This window comes from Pagrus major, chromosome 10 (genome assembly GCF_040436345.1).
Source record: "Pagrus major chromosome 10, Pma_NU_1.0".
Lineage (NCBI taxonomy): Eukaryota > Metazoa > Chordata > Actinopteri > Spariformes > Sparidae > Pagrus > Pagrus major.
Window position 1 is genome coordinate 19343833 of NC_133224.1, and position 16700 is coordinate 19360532.

The 16700-nt window shown below is 43.5% G+C and overlaps 1 protein-coding gene across 1 annotated transcript in view; it reads right to left on the reverse strand.

Annotated features, from left to right (window-relative positions):
- The window catches only part of fgf11a (fibroblast growth factor 11a), a 96145-nt gene extending 79886 nt beyond the window's left edge, over window positions 1–16259 (reverse strand). Inside the window, exon 1 of the mRNA XM_073475116.1 lies at window positions 16067–16259. Within this exon, the coding sequence (XP_073331217.1) occupies window positions 16067–16259 (193 nt within the window). The remainder of the gene's footprint in view (window positions 1–16066) is intronic.
- Between the last annotated feature and the right edge of the window lie 441 nt (window positions 16260–16700).

Consider the following 16700-nt stretch of genomic DNA (forward strand, 5'->3'; position numbering starts at 1 on the left):
ACTCTGTTAAGGTTCAGGGACCTTCGTCATCACTGTTACAAAAATAATCCTGTGGTTAAGATTATAGAAGGATCACGGGCCAATATTTTGTGACAGTAATAGACTATATTTTACTGAAGCTGACCCTGAATAATCTTTCAGTTTGCTTATTTAATGAAAACTGATGGCTGACTTTAAAAAAAAAAAAAAATAGGCTGAAGACGAAATTAGATTCAGGGGAAAATAGTGACGGAGGCTTTTCTGAAAGCAATTTAAACTCGCATACAGGCCGATGGACGCAAGCAATAGATTAAATAGATCTCTCTCTATCTCTGTCAGTGCCGGGTGCTAAGGCTAAGATGGCATCCTGCCACAAAGTCCCTGTTCAGGGGAGTGGAGGCTTTGGCAGAGTCCGTCCTGCTGGAAGTGAGCAGGCAGAGGAGTTTAGCCCTGGGACTGTATTTAGACCGGGGCGGGAAGCTCATAGGACGATCATGAGCCGAGTCGTGAACGTACAAGAGAGTCTCACAAATCAAACACTTTACAGTAGCATATATGAGTCCGTGATGGACCTGTCTAATTAGGATACAGCTCTCTGAATACAGCTTGTTCTCTGTCACATCCAATTTCAGCCACTGAGTAGCTCTACCTCTCCGTCATCATTATCTGCCCACTCCCATCCACTCCAATGTAAGCAATCTGTTCCATCTTCAACATAAATTCTTCTCATATATATATGATGAACTCCTGACATTGAAAGATACAGCCAAACCTGTGATGCTTCAATAAAAAATGACGGTTAAAAGGATTGCGTTTTCCTCACATATTCTGCATTATACAGTGTGTACATCTAGAGCCTGTTTTAAGTCGTGTCTTTAGGTTAGAATCAGATCCTCCGCAGTAAGACATATTGAAATGATGAGCCTCGATTTAAGAGTGTGACGTGAATTTGCGATAGAAACTGAGTTGAATGAGTTATATCATCTGGTTTCATTATGAGGATTTAATGCTGCTGCCCTCCATCTATGCATGTCCTTAAATGGATTACACGAAACACACTGAACCTGAATACATATGTTAATATATCCATTTATGCATGGAGCATGAATTAAAGGCGCAAGCGGTGGATGTTCTGTAGATATGAGTCATCGGCGTAGACAGCATCATGGGTTTGAATCTGTCTTGTGACCTTTGTGAATGTCAGCACCCGAGCGCCGCTCCATCCCGTCACTTACCACTTCAAAACGTCTAATAAAGCTGAAATGGTTCAAAAATAATGATGATAAATATCTGCGAATGGCTGTCCTTCATGGCCTGGTGGCCTTAAGGGGCTTACAACGTCTCAACTTGCAAAGATTTCAAGCAGCGCTCCCCTCCCTCTGTCTCTCCTCTGCCTTTTAGCTGCCTGGTGATGGCGTGATTCGAACGTGCAGCATGAAGCCGTGAGGTTCATAATTGGACATAAGTTGATAAAAATGATTTTAACTGACTCCCAGACAACCTACAGGACTTTGATCTCGAGGATTTAGTGAGACGTAGCACTCTCTCTCAACATCTGTCAGCTGCTGTGAGGCAAGACAAGAGTAAATACATACAATGACCTATATGAGCTGTAGGATGACAAAAAATGATCTTGAATAAAACACATTTGCAAGCTACAGATTCAGCAGCTGCATGCATTTCATGTAATACAGAAGACAACAGCTGGTGTCACTGTGCTCTGAATGTGTGGTCCCCAAGTGGCATCTTTACTTGTTTGCTGTAATACTGTCTAATAAGCTAATGAATTTGAAGCTGATATTTTGAGACACAGAAGACACTGTGGTCTCTTAGTTACCCACCGTTATACTGGTGAAGCTGAGGGTGATATATGACTCGCCATATTTTCTTGTCTTTGTTTTGGCTGTCTGGTAGCTTTTCCAGAAAAAAGACTGTCTTTCATCATTTCTGCTACTATAAATGCCAGTTCAGTACAAAAGTCATCTTTTCCTTTATCTAACTGAGATTCCCTTAGATTCCTAGGTAGATTTCCTTCTAAAGAGTAAGTTCTGCCACTGCTTCCTCCACTGATGTCACTCAGTGGCTAAGTTGCATTCTGGGTAATGTAGGCACCAGGTTTTGAAAAGGAAGAAGAATGCATGGAATAATACAGGTGATATGTCTGGTTCTGCTGTATCGCTTTAGGTCATTTGTTTTTCAAACTATAAAGAGTCCAACAGTGTTCCAGTGGACTGCTTGTCAAAACCTGGTGCCTACATTACCCACAATGCAGCGTAACCACCACATGACATCACTGGAGGCAATTTATCAGATTACATGCAGCTTCCTCTGGAGCCGCAAAAGGCTTTATACTCCTTTTTTTTTACATATGCAGTAGTACTCCAGTAAAGACCAGTAAACACACTTTCATGTGTAAAATTGGCGGAGTTACCCTTTAAGTGTACCATTTTATATTTGGTAGGTTAGTTAGTGTGCTACAAGTCTTTATTTACTTCTTTTTTCCTCCTGATCAATGTTTTTAGATTACACTCTATTGGACAGTGCATTCTTAATGCATTCTGCATTGATTCGATTGGAATAAGTAGAGTTTTTTTGTTTTGTTTTTTTATTTACTCTACATGTAGACAGGCTAGCTACGCTAATGAAAAGTATCCCCATTATGTCTTTGGCTGTCTGCTACCTGCTCTGATCTGTCAATGTGCTTTGTCTTTAAAGAGGACTTTATAAATACATTTGACTTGATTTGTTTCCTTCTGTCGCCTTTGAATATGTAATGATCACCTGTTGAATTCATACTCCAAACAAATAGGGGGCAGCATATCACCAGAGAAACTGCTAACTGCTGCTAACGGTGAGCTCGTTAGCTCTGTTAGTCATACAGCTAGCAGGCTGGAGTGAGAGCTCTGAGTGGTATTATGAGATATCACTGCGACGCAATACAAAGACTTTTCAGGCATCAGAACTCTTATTTCTTCACATTCTTTTGATAACTTTAGTTCATTTTTAATGTTTTTACACTGAAATTCTTATATATAGCACCTTTAAACGTTTTGACAAGCTTCACTTCTGTTCTCTTGTGTCTCAGACAGAGTAGTTCTTCAGTTGCCTTTAATGGCCCCCAGTGGGTACACGTGTAATTTCAAATAGCACCCGTGGACCTCTATTATTAAAATGCACTTGCAGTTACCATCAGTGTCGCAAAATTGCCCAGGACTGAAATCTTAAAGATTGAAGCTTAAATAATCTGCCAGGTGGGTGTAATAATTTAGATTTTATTTCAGAAAAAATAATGAAAATGTATCTAGATATTAATCGAGGTATTGTTTAATGATAAAATCACATATTAAACAGGTTGTACAGCTTTAAAAATTCAGTATTACACGGTCTAATTAGATGTTATGACTTAATGCTAGACTTAATGAATGGCTAAGAGTGCTTTCTATCTCTGTCTGGCTCTATCTTTCCCTCCCTCCCTCCCTCTCTGCAGAGTGGGACTCTAATTGCATGATAGATAATTTAATGGCGGAGGTAAAGCCCCAGTTTTAGAGGAAGTTCTCCTCTCATCTGCACGCAAAATCTCTTCAGAGAGTACAGCAGACATTTCTAGAGTCCTGTTCAAATGTGCATGTGTGTGTGTGTGTGTGTGTGTGTGTGTGTGCAGGGGGGGCTGGAGGAGGCAGCGCTCTGGCTCGTCTCCAGCTTTACAGATTGATGGCACATTAAAGTGAAGGACGCGTCACGCACCTGTGCTTGTGTACCACAGGGGAACAACACACAGGTAGACAGGGTGCTGCAATCAGCAAGGTGCCCCCCCTCCCCTACCCAAACACACTCCGAGGTACACGCACATGGGAATTTGCGTTGTATCTCACTCGTGTATTTTTCAAAGGGAGCAAACACATGCCAGATTCTGACACAAAGAACACATGCATGTGCTGTAGGTCCCGAGTCAAAATCTACACATGTGCTTTTGAAAGCGCACATCATGCCCAGAGGGGGTTGATACAGTATAGATCACAGCTCTGCCTGCACCGTGTCCCCTTTTATCATCACTCTGTGTGTGCGCATGTGTGTGTTTGTGTGTGTGCAGTCGGTGTGAACAAGTGAGCAAATGTAAGCCCCACGCCTGTCTGTGTGATTTCTCTTCAAAACAATACAGCTGCGTCTGCATTTGTATACACCGATTGTGTGCCTGTACATAACGTGAATGCCCGGACTGTTATATCTGTTCAGTGTCTATACAGTAACATAATGGATTATTTCTATACGACCGAAACACTCGCCTCGGCTGTCTGTCTATAGGAACACGCAAGTTACATTATTCAGTGTTATTCATGTACTGGTTTGGGAACAGCACTTTAAGTACAGTAAATGCAGCATGCATGTTTAAGCACTCCATGTGTTAGTAAAGGGGAGGGGAAGACAAGTGGAGGGAACACAGGAAGTGGATGAATGGTAGAGAAGTGGTGACAGAGACAAGAGATAAAAACTGGGGTTTTAAAAAAAAAAGAAAGTATATCAAGACACATCAGAGTGGAAAAAGTCAAGGTGGCACACTGTGATTGGTGTTAACTTCCTGAATACTTCCCCAAAACTTGCCAAAATCTTGTCCCATTCATTGGGGCGCATATAAATACTTGTGACATCCTCAAATGTCTGTGTGTCTTTGTGCGTTTGTTCCTCCACCATAAGCTACATGAGATCCTCTAGATCTGCACTATAAAGAGCGCCATATGCTCCCATACAGTATAACCACTTTGACGTAGAACTGTTAAAGAGGTCATATTATGCTAATTTTCAGGTTCTTACTTTGACTTGGGGGTCCTTGTAGAATAGGTTTACATACTTTATTTTTCAAAAAACACATTACTTTTCTCACATGGTGCATTGCTGCTGCACCCCTATACACACTGTGTCTTTAATGCTCTGTTTTAGCTACAGAGTGAGACATCTTATCACCTCTGTTCAATCTTTGGTGAGAGTTGCACATGCGCATCACTTAATGGGCAGGATGGAGCCAATCAGAGGCAGAGTAGGGCGGGCCATGCCGAGCAAGGTAGTGTGATCTAAAATAACGCCATAACAGCAGCAGCGTAGTGTATATATTTTATAATAAATATATAAAAATACATATTTATATAACGGCTGTTACATAGTGACGCACATAAGTGGAAGTAAAGACTCGACTCCAAACCAGGTGTTTGGAGTCGAACCTTGGATGTGAATGGATTAACATTTGTGATACACGAGTCGTTAACAAATTACACTGCGAAAAGTTAGTCACTTTTTACATAAATATTTGAGGCAAGCAAGAAAATACAGTATGTCTCTTTCTAATTTTGGTGAAACAGCCCTTTAGTGTATCAGTCATTACTCTGACAGGTATTGATTTTTAATTACTGAAAGCACAACAAGCTCAAAAACTAAAGCTGACAGTCAGTCCTCTGTGAAGAAAATACATTATATGTCTCTGCGATCCTCTAAACAAATCTGGCAGGTTTATATTCACTACTGTAAAACTAACAAACCATCTAGTTAACAGCTGCCAGAAGCTAATGATCGCAAATAACTGCAGACTGGAGACTCAGAACTTCAGTCAAATAGCTGCTGTACTGTATTCTCTCTGAGTTCATTTACAGGCTGCCTCTCCAATAACAAAGAGATCAACAGACAAATATGAGGCCGTGCTGTGTGCTGATCTCTTGGTCCACGGCACCTGTCAGTAAATCCTACACCGGCCCTTGGGTGCTACAGTCCGTGTGATCAAAGTAAATTAACACGTAATCAGATACGGACGCAAGCGGGAAGGCATGCGCGCGCAGACTTTTCCCCGTAAGGCTGGTTTATTCTCGCCGTTTGAAGTGTTGGAGGTGGTGTGAGAGTGAGAGGTGAACACACAAACACACACTCGACACACACACACGCAACACACACAGATGAAAAGAGAGAGATGGATAAAAATGTCATATGATTTAATGAGTTTTCTTTTAGAAGACGATGTCACTTCGGTCAGGGACACTGTGGCTGGAGTTGAGGGATCAGAGTCTCAACTCATGACGCAGATCTGTGTGTGTGTGTGTGTACGTGTGTTTTCACTGCCGGTGTGGATCTCTGTGCCTTTGCGTGCCTCCATGTCTTGTTCACGATCCAGCCAGAAGGCTTTCATGCTGTCTGTGTTTTCCCTCAGTTGTGTGTCTGCCTGTATGTGTGTGAGTGTGTGTGTGTACATGTGTGTGTGTGTGTGTTCTGTATCCCTAGACTTGCATGTCACACACGTCCCGCACAGCTCTGCACACAAACCATGCGGCAAATTGATTACATATAAAATGCTAATGCTGCCTTTACTATCCTCAGCATGTTAATATTGCGGTTTAACTATAGGCATTGATTAAAGGGGCAGTGCGCTGTTTCTTGGGGGTTTTTTTTTACATTGAGGAAAGCAAGGTTGGGTTGGTGGTGGGGGGGGGGGTGTGCAAGATGCTGACTCGACGCTCACCAGTCGTTTGTTACCTGGGCCTCTCAAGACGGTGAGCCCCGGCGGAGCGGAAATTATCTGATGCAAAATAAGATGTTGAGCATTGAGAGATAAACGTGTTTGCATGCGTGCATACATGCTCTGCTGTCAGTGTGTGTGTGTGTGTGTGTGTGAGGCACGACCAGCCGGAGGTCATTTGAAGAGCAACGACACCCTTCGACCTCGCAGCCCTGCTCTCATTACACTTTGGTGTTCTCAGTGCCGTGCCGTGCCAAGAATGTGCCCAAACAGCTCGCCCCTCATTCCTACCAGGGCACTGCAGCCTTCATAATCCAAACAACAACAACACCCCGACACTCACACACACAGCTCACACACAAGCAAACTTTTATCCCACACTGAAGTACAGCAGGAACACACACACACACTCAGCGCAGCAGAAATATTCTATTTTGTCTGATAATGATGATTGATGCCCGTCCAAAAAACGCTCCGCGGCAAAGCAAATGGTGGTCGGCTCCATAAATCAATTGGTTGGGAGGGGCGGCACTGAAAGCCCACATTGATCATCTCACAGGCCAAATGTTAGCATCTCCAAATCATTTATTCCGGGCACCATTTCATACACAACATCTGCCGCACTGGCAGAGACAGAGGGCGGAACCTGTTACAGAACAACAGAGGCCGTCGGGCTGCTGGTGATGCACGGCGTAAAGCACGTGGCGACGATTCTCTCTCTCTCTCTCTCTCTGGTGATTGATGGGGGACGGTCAGGTCGTCTGTGGCTAATGAGCAAAAGATGTGAGTCTGCACAATTTAAAATATTAAATAGTCTTGGTGCTCAATGTGACAGATGATTACCGTAGGGGGAATTTGCTAAAGTTGTCTCCATTTTGTCCAAGAAAGCCTCCTCGAGGGAGTTATCGGATCGGATCTACAGCAAGCCTGCTGCTTGATTCCTGAGACTGGGGTCAGAGAGGGAGCAGAGCAGAGGTGTGACACGTTTAAATGTGCCACATCTTCATGTAGTCTGGTGGACCTCTTTCAAAGTCCTTTCATGAGCATCCTTTCGGAAACAACGATGTAACGAAGCAATTTCAAATGCCCACTGGCTTGTAGCAGGTTAATTTACTGTGTTTTACTGTACAGCTGTTCGTTTTCTGCATCTTCACTGTTTCAGAGCAGGCAGCACAGTTTAACTCTTTGAACACTGGGCCATTTCTGCTTGGGTTTCACTCCTTTTATCTGCAGGCTTACGGCACTTACTACATTATTCCTTAGCTTGCACTTGGTATGTGTAGTACTATATGAGTGTCAGTGTTCAGAGGATACGAAGCCAAATGGATGAGACATTCAGAGCCTTCAGTTCTGTCATAAACTGACTTGATAGTACAGAATTTTAATGGAGTTCTTCAGCCAATTGTTCCTTTTTTACTTGTTTGTATTTTTGGATGATTATGCTTTTAATCGTGCTTTGAGGGACGTAAGCGGGAGCTGTTGTCGAGTCAGTTTGGGCCGTTTCAGCCCTCCTTATCGCCCTTTAGTTTAAACAAAAGATACATTTGGGCAGAAATACGCACCCTGCAGTCATTCAGTCTTAAGCTGTGCAGACGCTGTTAGTTTTTATAATTCGCAGTGCAAGTTTTGATTGGCTGTTTTGTCTCACAGTCACAAATGTGTGACGTCAATGCTGACACTACACAGGTCAATCAACCGCTCCCAGTGTGGGCGCTCGTGCTGAATGTAAAGTAAGAACCCCCATCTGTTTTGTCCATTGACAACAATAAGACTGCTGCGTCCTGAAGAATGTCAAAGGCAGCATTACTGCAGATCTACTATATATGGAAAGCCATACAGAAACAAGAAGAATACGGAGCCATGGATGGAGAGGAAACGATGCAGACATTATGGTTTATCTGCTGCAGAGCTCAGTTTCATTTCTATCTACATGTTAAATACTACTGCTACAACCGTTTTTAACAGGACAGCAGCCATGTGGACAACACAGGTTAAACCAAACTGCTACAAGATGGCCGACATGCTGGGCGTCCATTCGATCGTCTGACAACCAGACCATTGATCATTCAGGCAATTAATCAGGCACCCTGCTCAAACGCAACATCAAACGACAATCCATCCAGCGTGACGTTTGGCCTGAATTAGTCAGGATATTAAATAAAGTTTAATATGTGTTCAAGCCGCAGCTGCCATTAGTGTTGGTGTATTAATAACAGCAGTTTACAAAGGCGTTTCCGTTTCGTACCCTTTCAGCCCCAGCGGAACCCTGGCATCCAGCCAACTGTTCACGTAGGGCGTTCACACAAACTGATTGGTCTATCTCACTGTCAGTCAACACACGAATAGCCCTGGTCCTCATCAGAAAAGCAAGCTACCATGCTTGTTTACAAACCCTCCTGGTCAGTGGCGGACTCAGGATGGTTGAAAGGCAGGGGCAAGAAAAAATAAAAAAGGCACCAGATGTATACGGTGCCAGTGCGCATCATGTTTTATCTACCATAGGGGCACCCAAGAGGGCACCAGGGGGGCAATTGCTTTTCATGATGCTTTTGTAAATAACGCTGACTTTATTGACCCTTGTGATGTTATAAAAAACAGCGACATGGTTTAATTTGAGTAAATCTTGAGTAAATGTTTCTTTGAGTTAATCTAAGTTGTGTTTAGTCCACTTTAGTCCACTAACACCTCACAGATGTCACTGTGAACAGTTGGAATACTGTTCTGTACTGAGCTTTAGCTAGGGTTGAGTGAGAACTCGGCGGAAACAATTATCTTGAACAGATAATGTACTTTTTGGTTTAAGTATCACCTAAACAAAATGTGTCAATATCAATAGGCGATAGTTTATTAAAAAAAATTATAAGTTTATTAAAAAAAAAAGCTTGTTTTTTTTTTACTAATAAGTAATAAACCATATCTATTCCAGGCTTAAGCCCTGCCCGCTCCATGTACGGATACACAGTTCTGGGCACATTCTGTTGATACTTTAAGTTAACTTTTGAACATTTTCAATTGAAATTCACACATAATGCCCCTTTAAGTACGTTTTCATGATTATACTTATATACTTTTCCTTAAAGGAGATCTATTATGCTCCTTTCCTTCAATGTTTTATATATTTTTTTTGCCGCGCCAACAGAAGTTACTCTCCCACAGAAAACACTGCTCCAGAAACGCCTCGTTAGTAGTCCCGCCTTTAATTCCGTGACATCACCATGTCACACATTTGCATAATTTATGCCTAGCACAGCTTAGCACAGCTGCTCTGTTGTTGTTAGCAGTGCTGAGTCAGGCATGTGTGAGCTGACCAATCAGAGGAGACTGGGTATTTGGTGAGGGGGTGCCTTAAAGAGACAGGAGCTAAAACAGAGCGTTTCAGACAGGGTTCTCATACAGTATGAGAAACCTGTTTTTTGAGCATTAAAGCATGTAAACCTATTCTTGTAGTAACCCAAAATAAAATTATGAACCTCAAAATGAGCATAATACGTCTCCTTTCAAGAATCTGAATACTGTCTGCATCACTGTAAGATTCACACAGGCATCCTTCTGTCTCCTCAGATGAATCTCCATAGCATCATGACGCCGCTCCACAAATACACACCAAGAATGAAGGAGAACAATAGTAAACAAACTCCAAAACTGAGTGATCACAGTTGCACGCATAAGACGCGCATCACGCTCGCTGCTGATCCAGTAACAATGGAACTAGGGTTACATAACATGGCAGCACAATACCTCCAGTATCTTTGCTATTGTAGCACCCAGTGACTAACTGACTGGCCCAAAGACAAGATGATTAGACACCATGGGGAAAATACGGCGAGCGTAGGGAGACAGGCAGACACCGAGGGAGGGAGAGAGAGACAGTTAAAAGAAAGCCAGATGTCCTTGAGAAGATAAGTGAGTGGTGTGGAGGGGGGGAGACAGGGAGGTGAGATAGAGAGAGAGGATGTAGGATGGATTGAGAGGACAGAGGAGAAAGGGAGGACTGATAAAGGAGAGAGTCAAACAGAAAGAGAGGGAGAGAGAAATATAGTCCTCCCCTGGTGTAGCCCGTCCAGAGTGTCCGGCCTACGAGGCAGTAAATCGCCCCAGTCAATGTGTGCTCTCCAAACGCTGCCGCACATTATTGATAAATCAGTGTGTGTTAATGAGAGGAGCTGGTGTGGCCTGATGAATCACGGCACAACAATGAGCCACACACACACACAACCCCACACACACACACACAGCCTGGTCGAGATGCCTGCACTGACTGCTGTCACACCGTCATTTGTCGTTTGTCTCCTCCACGAACGTGCACTCTCTTCTCCTTCTCCCACACACACACACACACACACACACACACACACACGGACCAATTTGCAGTAGCTGGATGAACACTTGGCCCCCGTGCTGCAGTCACAACTGCGAGTGTTTTTCTATCCTGTTAACAGAAGAGAGGAGGGCTTCCACAACCGCTCCAGCAGGCAGTCAGAGGACAACACAAGCTATTTTGGTTTGCGCTTTGATATCCAATAGGCGGCTTAACATCCTCATTAGATCATATCAGCACCGCACACACACATAAATACACACACACGCAAAGCCATGGCGAAATTATCTCTCTCCCACACTCCCTACGTATCACGAAATCTCATCATTTGTTTGTGTTTGCGTGTGTGTGTGTACTGATTTATTAGTTTGTGCGAATGTGTGTTTTTATCTATGCAAGAGTGTGTGTTCATAATTATAGATATGTACTTGTGTATATCTGCGCTTGAAAGTGTGTTTGTCTGCTAAGGCTAGCTTGTGTGTGTGTGTGTATGTGTGTGTGTGTGTGTGTGTGTTTGTGCAGGGCGAGCTGACCTTGTTATAAGCTGAGTGGGCTGTAGTGCTGGGGCATCATTAGTATGGGTTAGGTGAGGGTTAGAGGGTGTGTGTGCGTGGGTGTGTGTGTGTGCGTAGAGGTGAGGGGGTGACAGAGTGGGCAGAGATGCGGGTTGACAGTGCGAGAGAGGAGGTAAGGGGGTCAGGCCGGGACACGCAAACACACGTCACCACCCCACCCCGCAGCATCCTTCACTTTTACGCAGGTAAGGTAGCTGATGTTTGAGGACACACACACACACACACACACACACACACACACCATCCACACACTCGTTCTTAGTGCACCTCCTCTCCTACAATAGCCTCAAGTGGCCTTAGACAGACACAATGCAGTGGCGCACAAGCAGACAGTGTTAGATGCATGATAACATCTACACACACACACACAGAAACACTTGAGTATTTGAGGTGCCATCAGTTCATCTGTGTGCAGTGTCTTAACATACTGCACTACACATAAGGTGACCACATTTTTAGAACTGGGCCACAGGAGCTTAGTCTCAAGGTTTGAACTCTTATTAAGGTGAAAGAAAAAAAAGTGTGATTGCTTTTGCTTTCTGTTGCGCGCCAGGGTTTCACAGGGACAAAAATATGTCCTGAAAGGACAGAACCAAACAAATACCTTCAACCAAGTATGTTCAAGAAGATGTGACAAGAGTTCATAATTAAGTGATGCATCAGGGATTTCATTGCTGTTTCCAACCTATGATGTTTGTTTATGTCTTTTTAGCATGTGCGTTGACATTTAACAATGACCCCAACTGGAAGTCACTGCTGCTATTCTTTATTCTTTGGACTATCTGAAAGAGCAGAGCTATAAAAACACAAAGCCTTTTCAATTGAAAAGCACATGAAGCCAAATATGGCACTTGTATGACATATGTCCCGTGCCTTCCCCCCAAAAGCCAATTGTCTGCTTTATCAAAGCCAAACCGGCAAACCCATCAGCCAATTATGTTGTTGCACGATACGAGTGCACAGCTGAGACTTTCACAGCGGTTTCAACCGATTTGGTCCGGCTGCAGTAATAGGAGGAGAATATCAGACTCATGCACATGATTACTAAGAAAGGTGAGTTTTCGTTCAACTGCTCTGGTGGGATGAGCTGACAACTCCACGTCACGACACTCTGTATTGAGCTGTAAAAGAAGTTGGTGTTGTGCATGAGTAGTAGAAGTATATCCTGTGGGGGGAAAAAAGCATTTTATACCTTGTTTTTGGGCAAAATCACCAAACTTTTTAAGCTTTTTTTTTTTTTTGGTATCAGATCTGATGGGCGACCATTGAAAGCCTGAAATAATTACCCAGTTGCATTTCCAAGATGGCTGCCAAGTAGCGAGACTTACCTAAGTGGAATTTGGTAGAGTTGTGTAACAGTGAGTTACAGCAGGATGAGCTTTCTTACCTGCTCCTGATTGGGATTTTAAAGTAAAACCGAATGCTAAAAAAAATAACTTGTTTCAGGGTTCCCGTACTTTTTCACTTGGGGCACCAAAACCAAAACTTAATGGTGGGCCACGGGCCAAAAGAAAACACCTTTTGTATTGTTTCATTTCGGGGGAAAATGGTACAACCATGTTACCTTATTTGACCGACTTATTGAGTTGATCCTTTCTCAGATAAATGAAAAAAATATTAATAATTAAGGATCCTAAAAAAGGACAGGTCATATTACAACTGACAACTGTTAAACCACTGACCCAGAAAGTAGCCTGTTGGTCTTCTGGTGAAACCTTCCATGATAATTGGTGTAACCTGCAACCGGAGGGTGATCATATTGCTTTGGTGCTGCTGGGTGTTTCTACTGGGAACTGACTTGGGCTTGTGACTACACATGTTGTTATAGATGTCATTTGACATTTAACTGACATGCAAAAATAATAATGATCCTTAATGCCTTCATTTATAATACTGACGTGCTGTCCCTGCAAATTGTCATATTTCAAATGTGGTGTTGGTCCTGCATTATAAATTAAAAGCCTGATGCTGGAATAAGTCACACTGTAATCAGTTTCTGTGGTAGAATCTTTATTTATTTATAAGCCTCAGGTAGTTCCTAGAATCTTATCGTCGCTGTTTTTATTTTCAACTGTTTACATATGAGAAATGTAAATTGGGAATCTGTGTTTGACAACAGAAGCCAAGAGAAGGCAACCGTAGCTAAAGGAAGCCAATGCTACAATGGAAGCCATCAGAAAACAATGATAACCAACCAAAACACAAGACAATGCGAGAGACTATAAGCCCCCGGATGCAGAATAAGCCAATAGCAGCCAAATGATGCCAGTAAAAACAATGGAAGCCAGTTGGAGGCAATGTGAACGCAAGCTGTAAGCAGGCTGCTCTGAAGTCCTGCCAGGAGGAGGACGAGGAGGAGGAGGTGGAGACTACGGCTCAAGAATATTCTACTCGTTTATTTCTGGCCAGGGGTCAACTGTGGCCTCGGGCTAAAGCTCGGTAAAGGAGGGAGAAACTCACACGAGGAGAATACATACTCACATACGCCAGCTAGCACACACACATTCATGGTTAGGGTTCAGCGGTGTCCTCCATATGCTGAACACACACAAACACACACACATGTAGAGACTCCTTGAGAGAATGATGAAGACGCACACTGCCACACACAGGCACTTAACACAGACCCCTGTAAATCACAACCTGAATCGGTGAAGCTGGCGACGTGTCTCTAACCACAGTCTCCACACCTCGTCCCACGATTACCATAATAAATCCATAAGAGTGTGAGAAGCACTGACACCATTAGGGTGGAAATGGTTTCAAACAATGGGCACGATGCACGCGTGGCCTTTTCCCAAAGATCTGGCACTGCCACGACCTGTCCGACATATTTTACAACCGTAATTACAATGTAGAGAGCAGCCGCCTCTATGGCAGATGCTGCTTTCAATGTTAGATGTTCCACACGTAATTATCATGATGAACTTGGCACATCGAGGTAATAAATATCACAGAGCGCACACACACAAACACACTTGCATGGGAAGGACATGCACGTACTGTACATGGATGTGCAGGAAGGTGTGTGGGGAGAGGACAGGACACACACATGCAGACTGGTGAGGCGAGGACAAGCTCATTCAGGGAAAACACACATGACGATACACACTTACTGTTGTATAGATGGACCAGGATCTATGTGACACGTACTACTGAATTTAAAGGGGCACTACGTAGTTTTGGAGAAGAAATTCAAACTCAGAATTTTAATATTTACAATATTAATGAGGTAATAATACAAACTCAGAAATACCCAGAGGAAAATAAGGTCCTCAGAACACTGTTTGAAGCTAGAAAGGTGGCAGGGTCTGCCACATATGGAAAACGTAAAACAGTACAGAATTGTGTTGTCCTTTAAGGTCAGTTTGTTTATTCTGCTTATTCAGTCACGAAACTGAAGCGAGTTTGTTTATTTAGCTTATTTAGGCATAAACAATCTGTCAATGAAGATCTTTCTCTCTGATTATAATTTCACTCGAACCTTATCTTAAAAACTAGAAAGTAGAAAAAGCCTTTATGACTTCCACAACAGCAACAGAAATTGAAAGAAAATAAACAAACAAATGAATTCACAAGAAGCAAAAAAAGCCAAGTTTACTTTGTCTTTTGAAATAAAATGCTTGTTATCCCAAAAAGAAAAAAGGCCAATTATTTATTATTTAAATCAATGTCTGAATGGAGAGCAAATAACCTAAGTGTAGCTCTAATATCACTAATTTAAAAACAAACCTTGGCACCAAAACGATCTGCCCTAAAAACGTACATTTCCTAGACTAACCCTAACCCCAACCCTAACACCTCCACTGGTGTGTGAGTGTGTGTTTTCACTGCTCAGCCCTGACTCCCTCATCTAAATTTAGAAGCACATTGACAAACAGATCCAAAAAGGCTTCACCACGACCACATGACCTCTGAGGAGCCATATTATCGTAAGGTGCCGACATTAGAGCCATCATTAGGACATTATAGAGGAATTATTCTCAAAATTCTATTTATCTTTGACTCGTAATGTCGAAAAACCATCACCATATGCAACACAGACACACTCATCACGCAGATCAGCTGTCCCCGTCTCATTTAGCGTCAGTGAATAATTTTGCAATTACATTTAACATGCAAACACACAAGACAAATTAGACCACACTGTGTGTTCACTTGCCTTGAGGGAAGCACAGGGAGAGTAATGGCCCCCAGAATTGCAAATGAGGCGCCTCTTGACATTTTTATATCATAGTAAATCACCGTATGTATGAGCCAACTTCGTTGTGTGCTTGCAGATTACCAGCATGTGTCTGGATGTGTTGACATGCACCTCAACAAAGTCATCACTACAGTCACAACACAGGCTAGGACATGCCCCTGGTCAGTGGTACAAATCTGAGAGTATTAAGCTGGAATTTACTCTTTCCATTTCCTGTACTACCATAAATACAGGACATGCTGTTTACAGCTACCAGGAAGATGGGCTGGGATGTTTCCCAGATTCAGATTAAGTCCTGAACTGAAAATTACAGGCTGGGGATGTTCTCTATTGAGGCTTTACAGTTGAGGATTAATCTGTAGTCTGGCAAGTCAGCCATCAAAATCCAGTTATCCAGAACAGGCAGAAAACGGAGCAAAGAAGAAGGGAAGATGAAGACGGTGTAGGAAGGAAGGAAGAAATGAGAGATTTTAATAGGAAGGCCTGTGGGGACTCACCTGGTCTTTTTTCCATTTTTCTCCCTCGACTGCCACATAGTCGAACCTTCGATATTAATATGAGGATTTGCTTCTGGCAGAGCGACTTGTTGCTCTTTGGGCAAGGCTTGCGCTTGCTGGCGATCTGCCGGTTTGCCTGGGGGTCCTTGACCTCCCTGCGCTGGCGAATTAGGGAGCTGGCGAGAGCGGCCATCTTCCCAGCACTGACCCTGCCGCCCCCTCACCAGCCTCTGGCGGCTCGGTGGCGCCCAGGTGTCGGGGGGTACCGTGGGCCACCCCCCTGCCCACTCACCCAGGGCGACGGAGCACCGCTGAGGGAGGGGTGCAGAGCGGAGGAGGGGGCTTCTGAGGATGGACCAAAGCAACGAAGGGCAGAAAAAGAGGGAGAGGAAGGGAAGACGAGGTGGAGGTGGAGGAAATAAGGGTGGATTCCTGAAAGGCCCACCCCTGACAAACTGACAGCTGGCTCCCGTTGGGGTTTGGATTGATGATGGATACCCTTAAATGTCCTTCTGGTTGTTTGTGTTCTGGTAGGGAGTGACGTTCAAGTGAAGCCTTGATACGTCACTGTTCCTCTGTTGGGACAAGTCATGTTGCTATCCACCCAGAAACCAATGCACTGTAGCCGATGTCA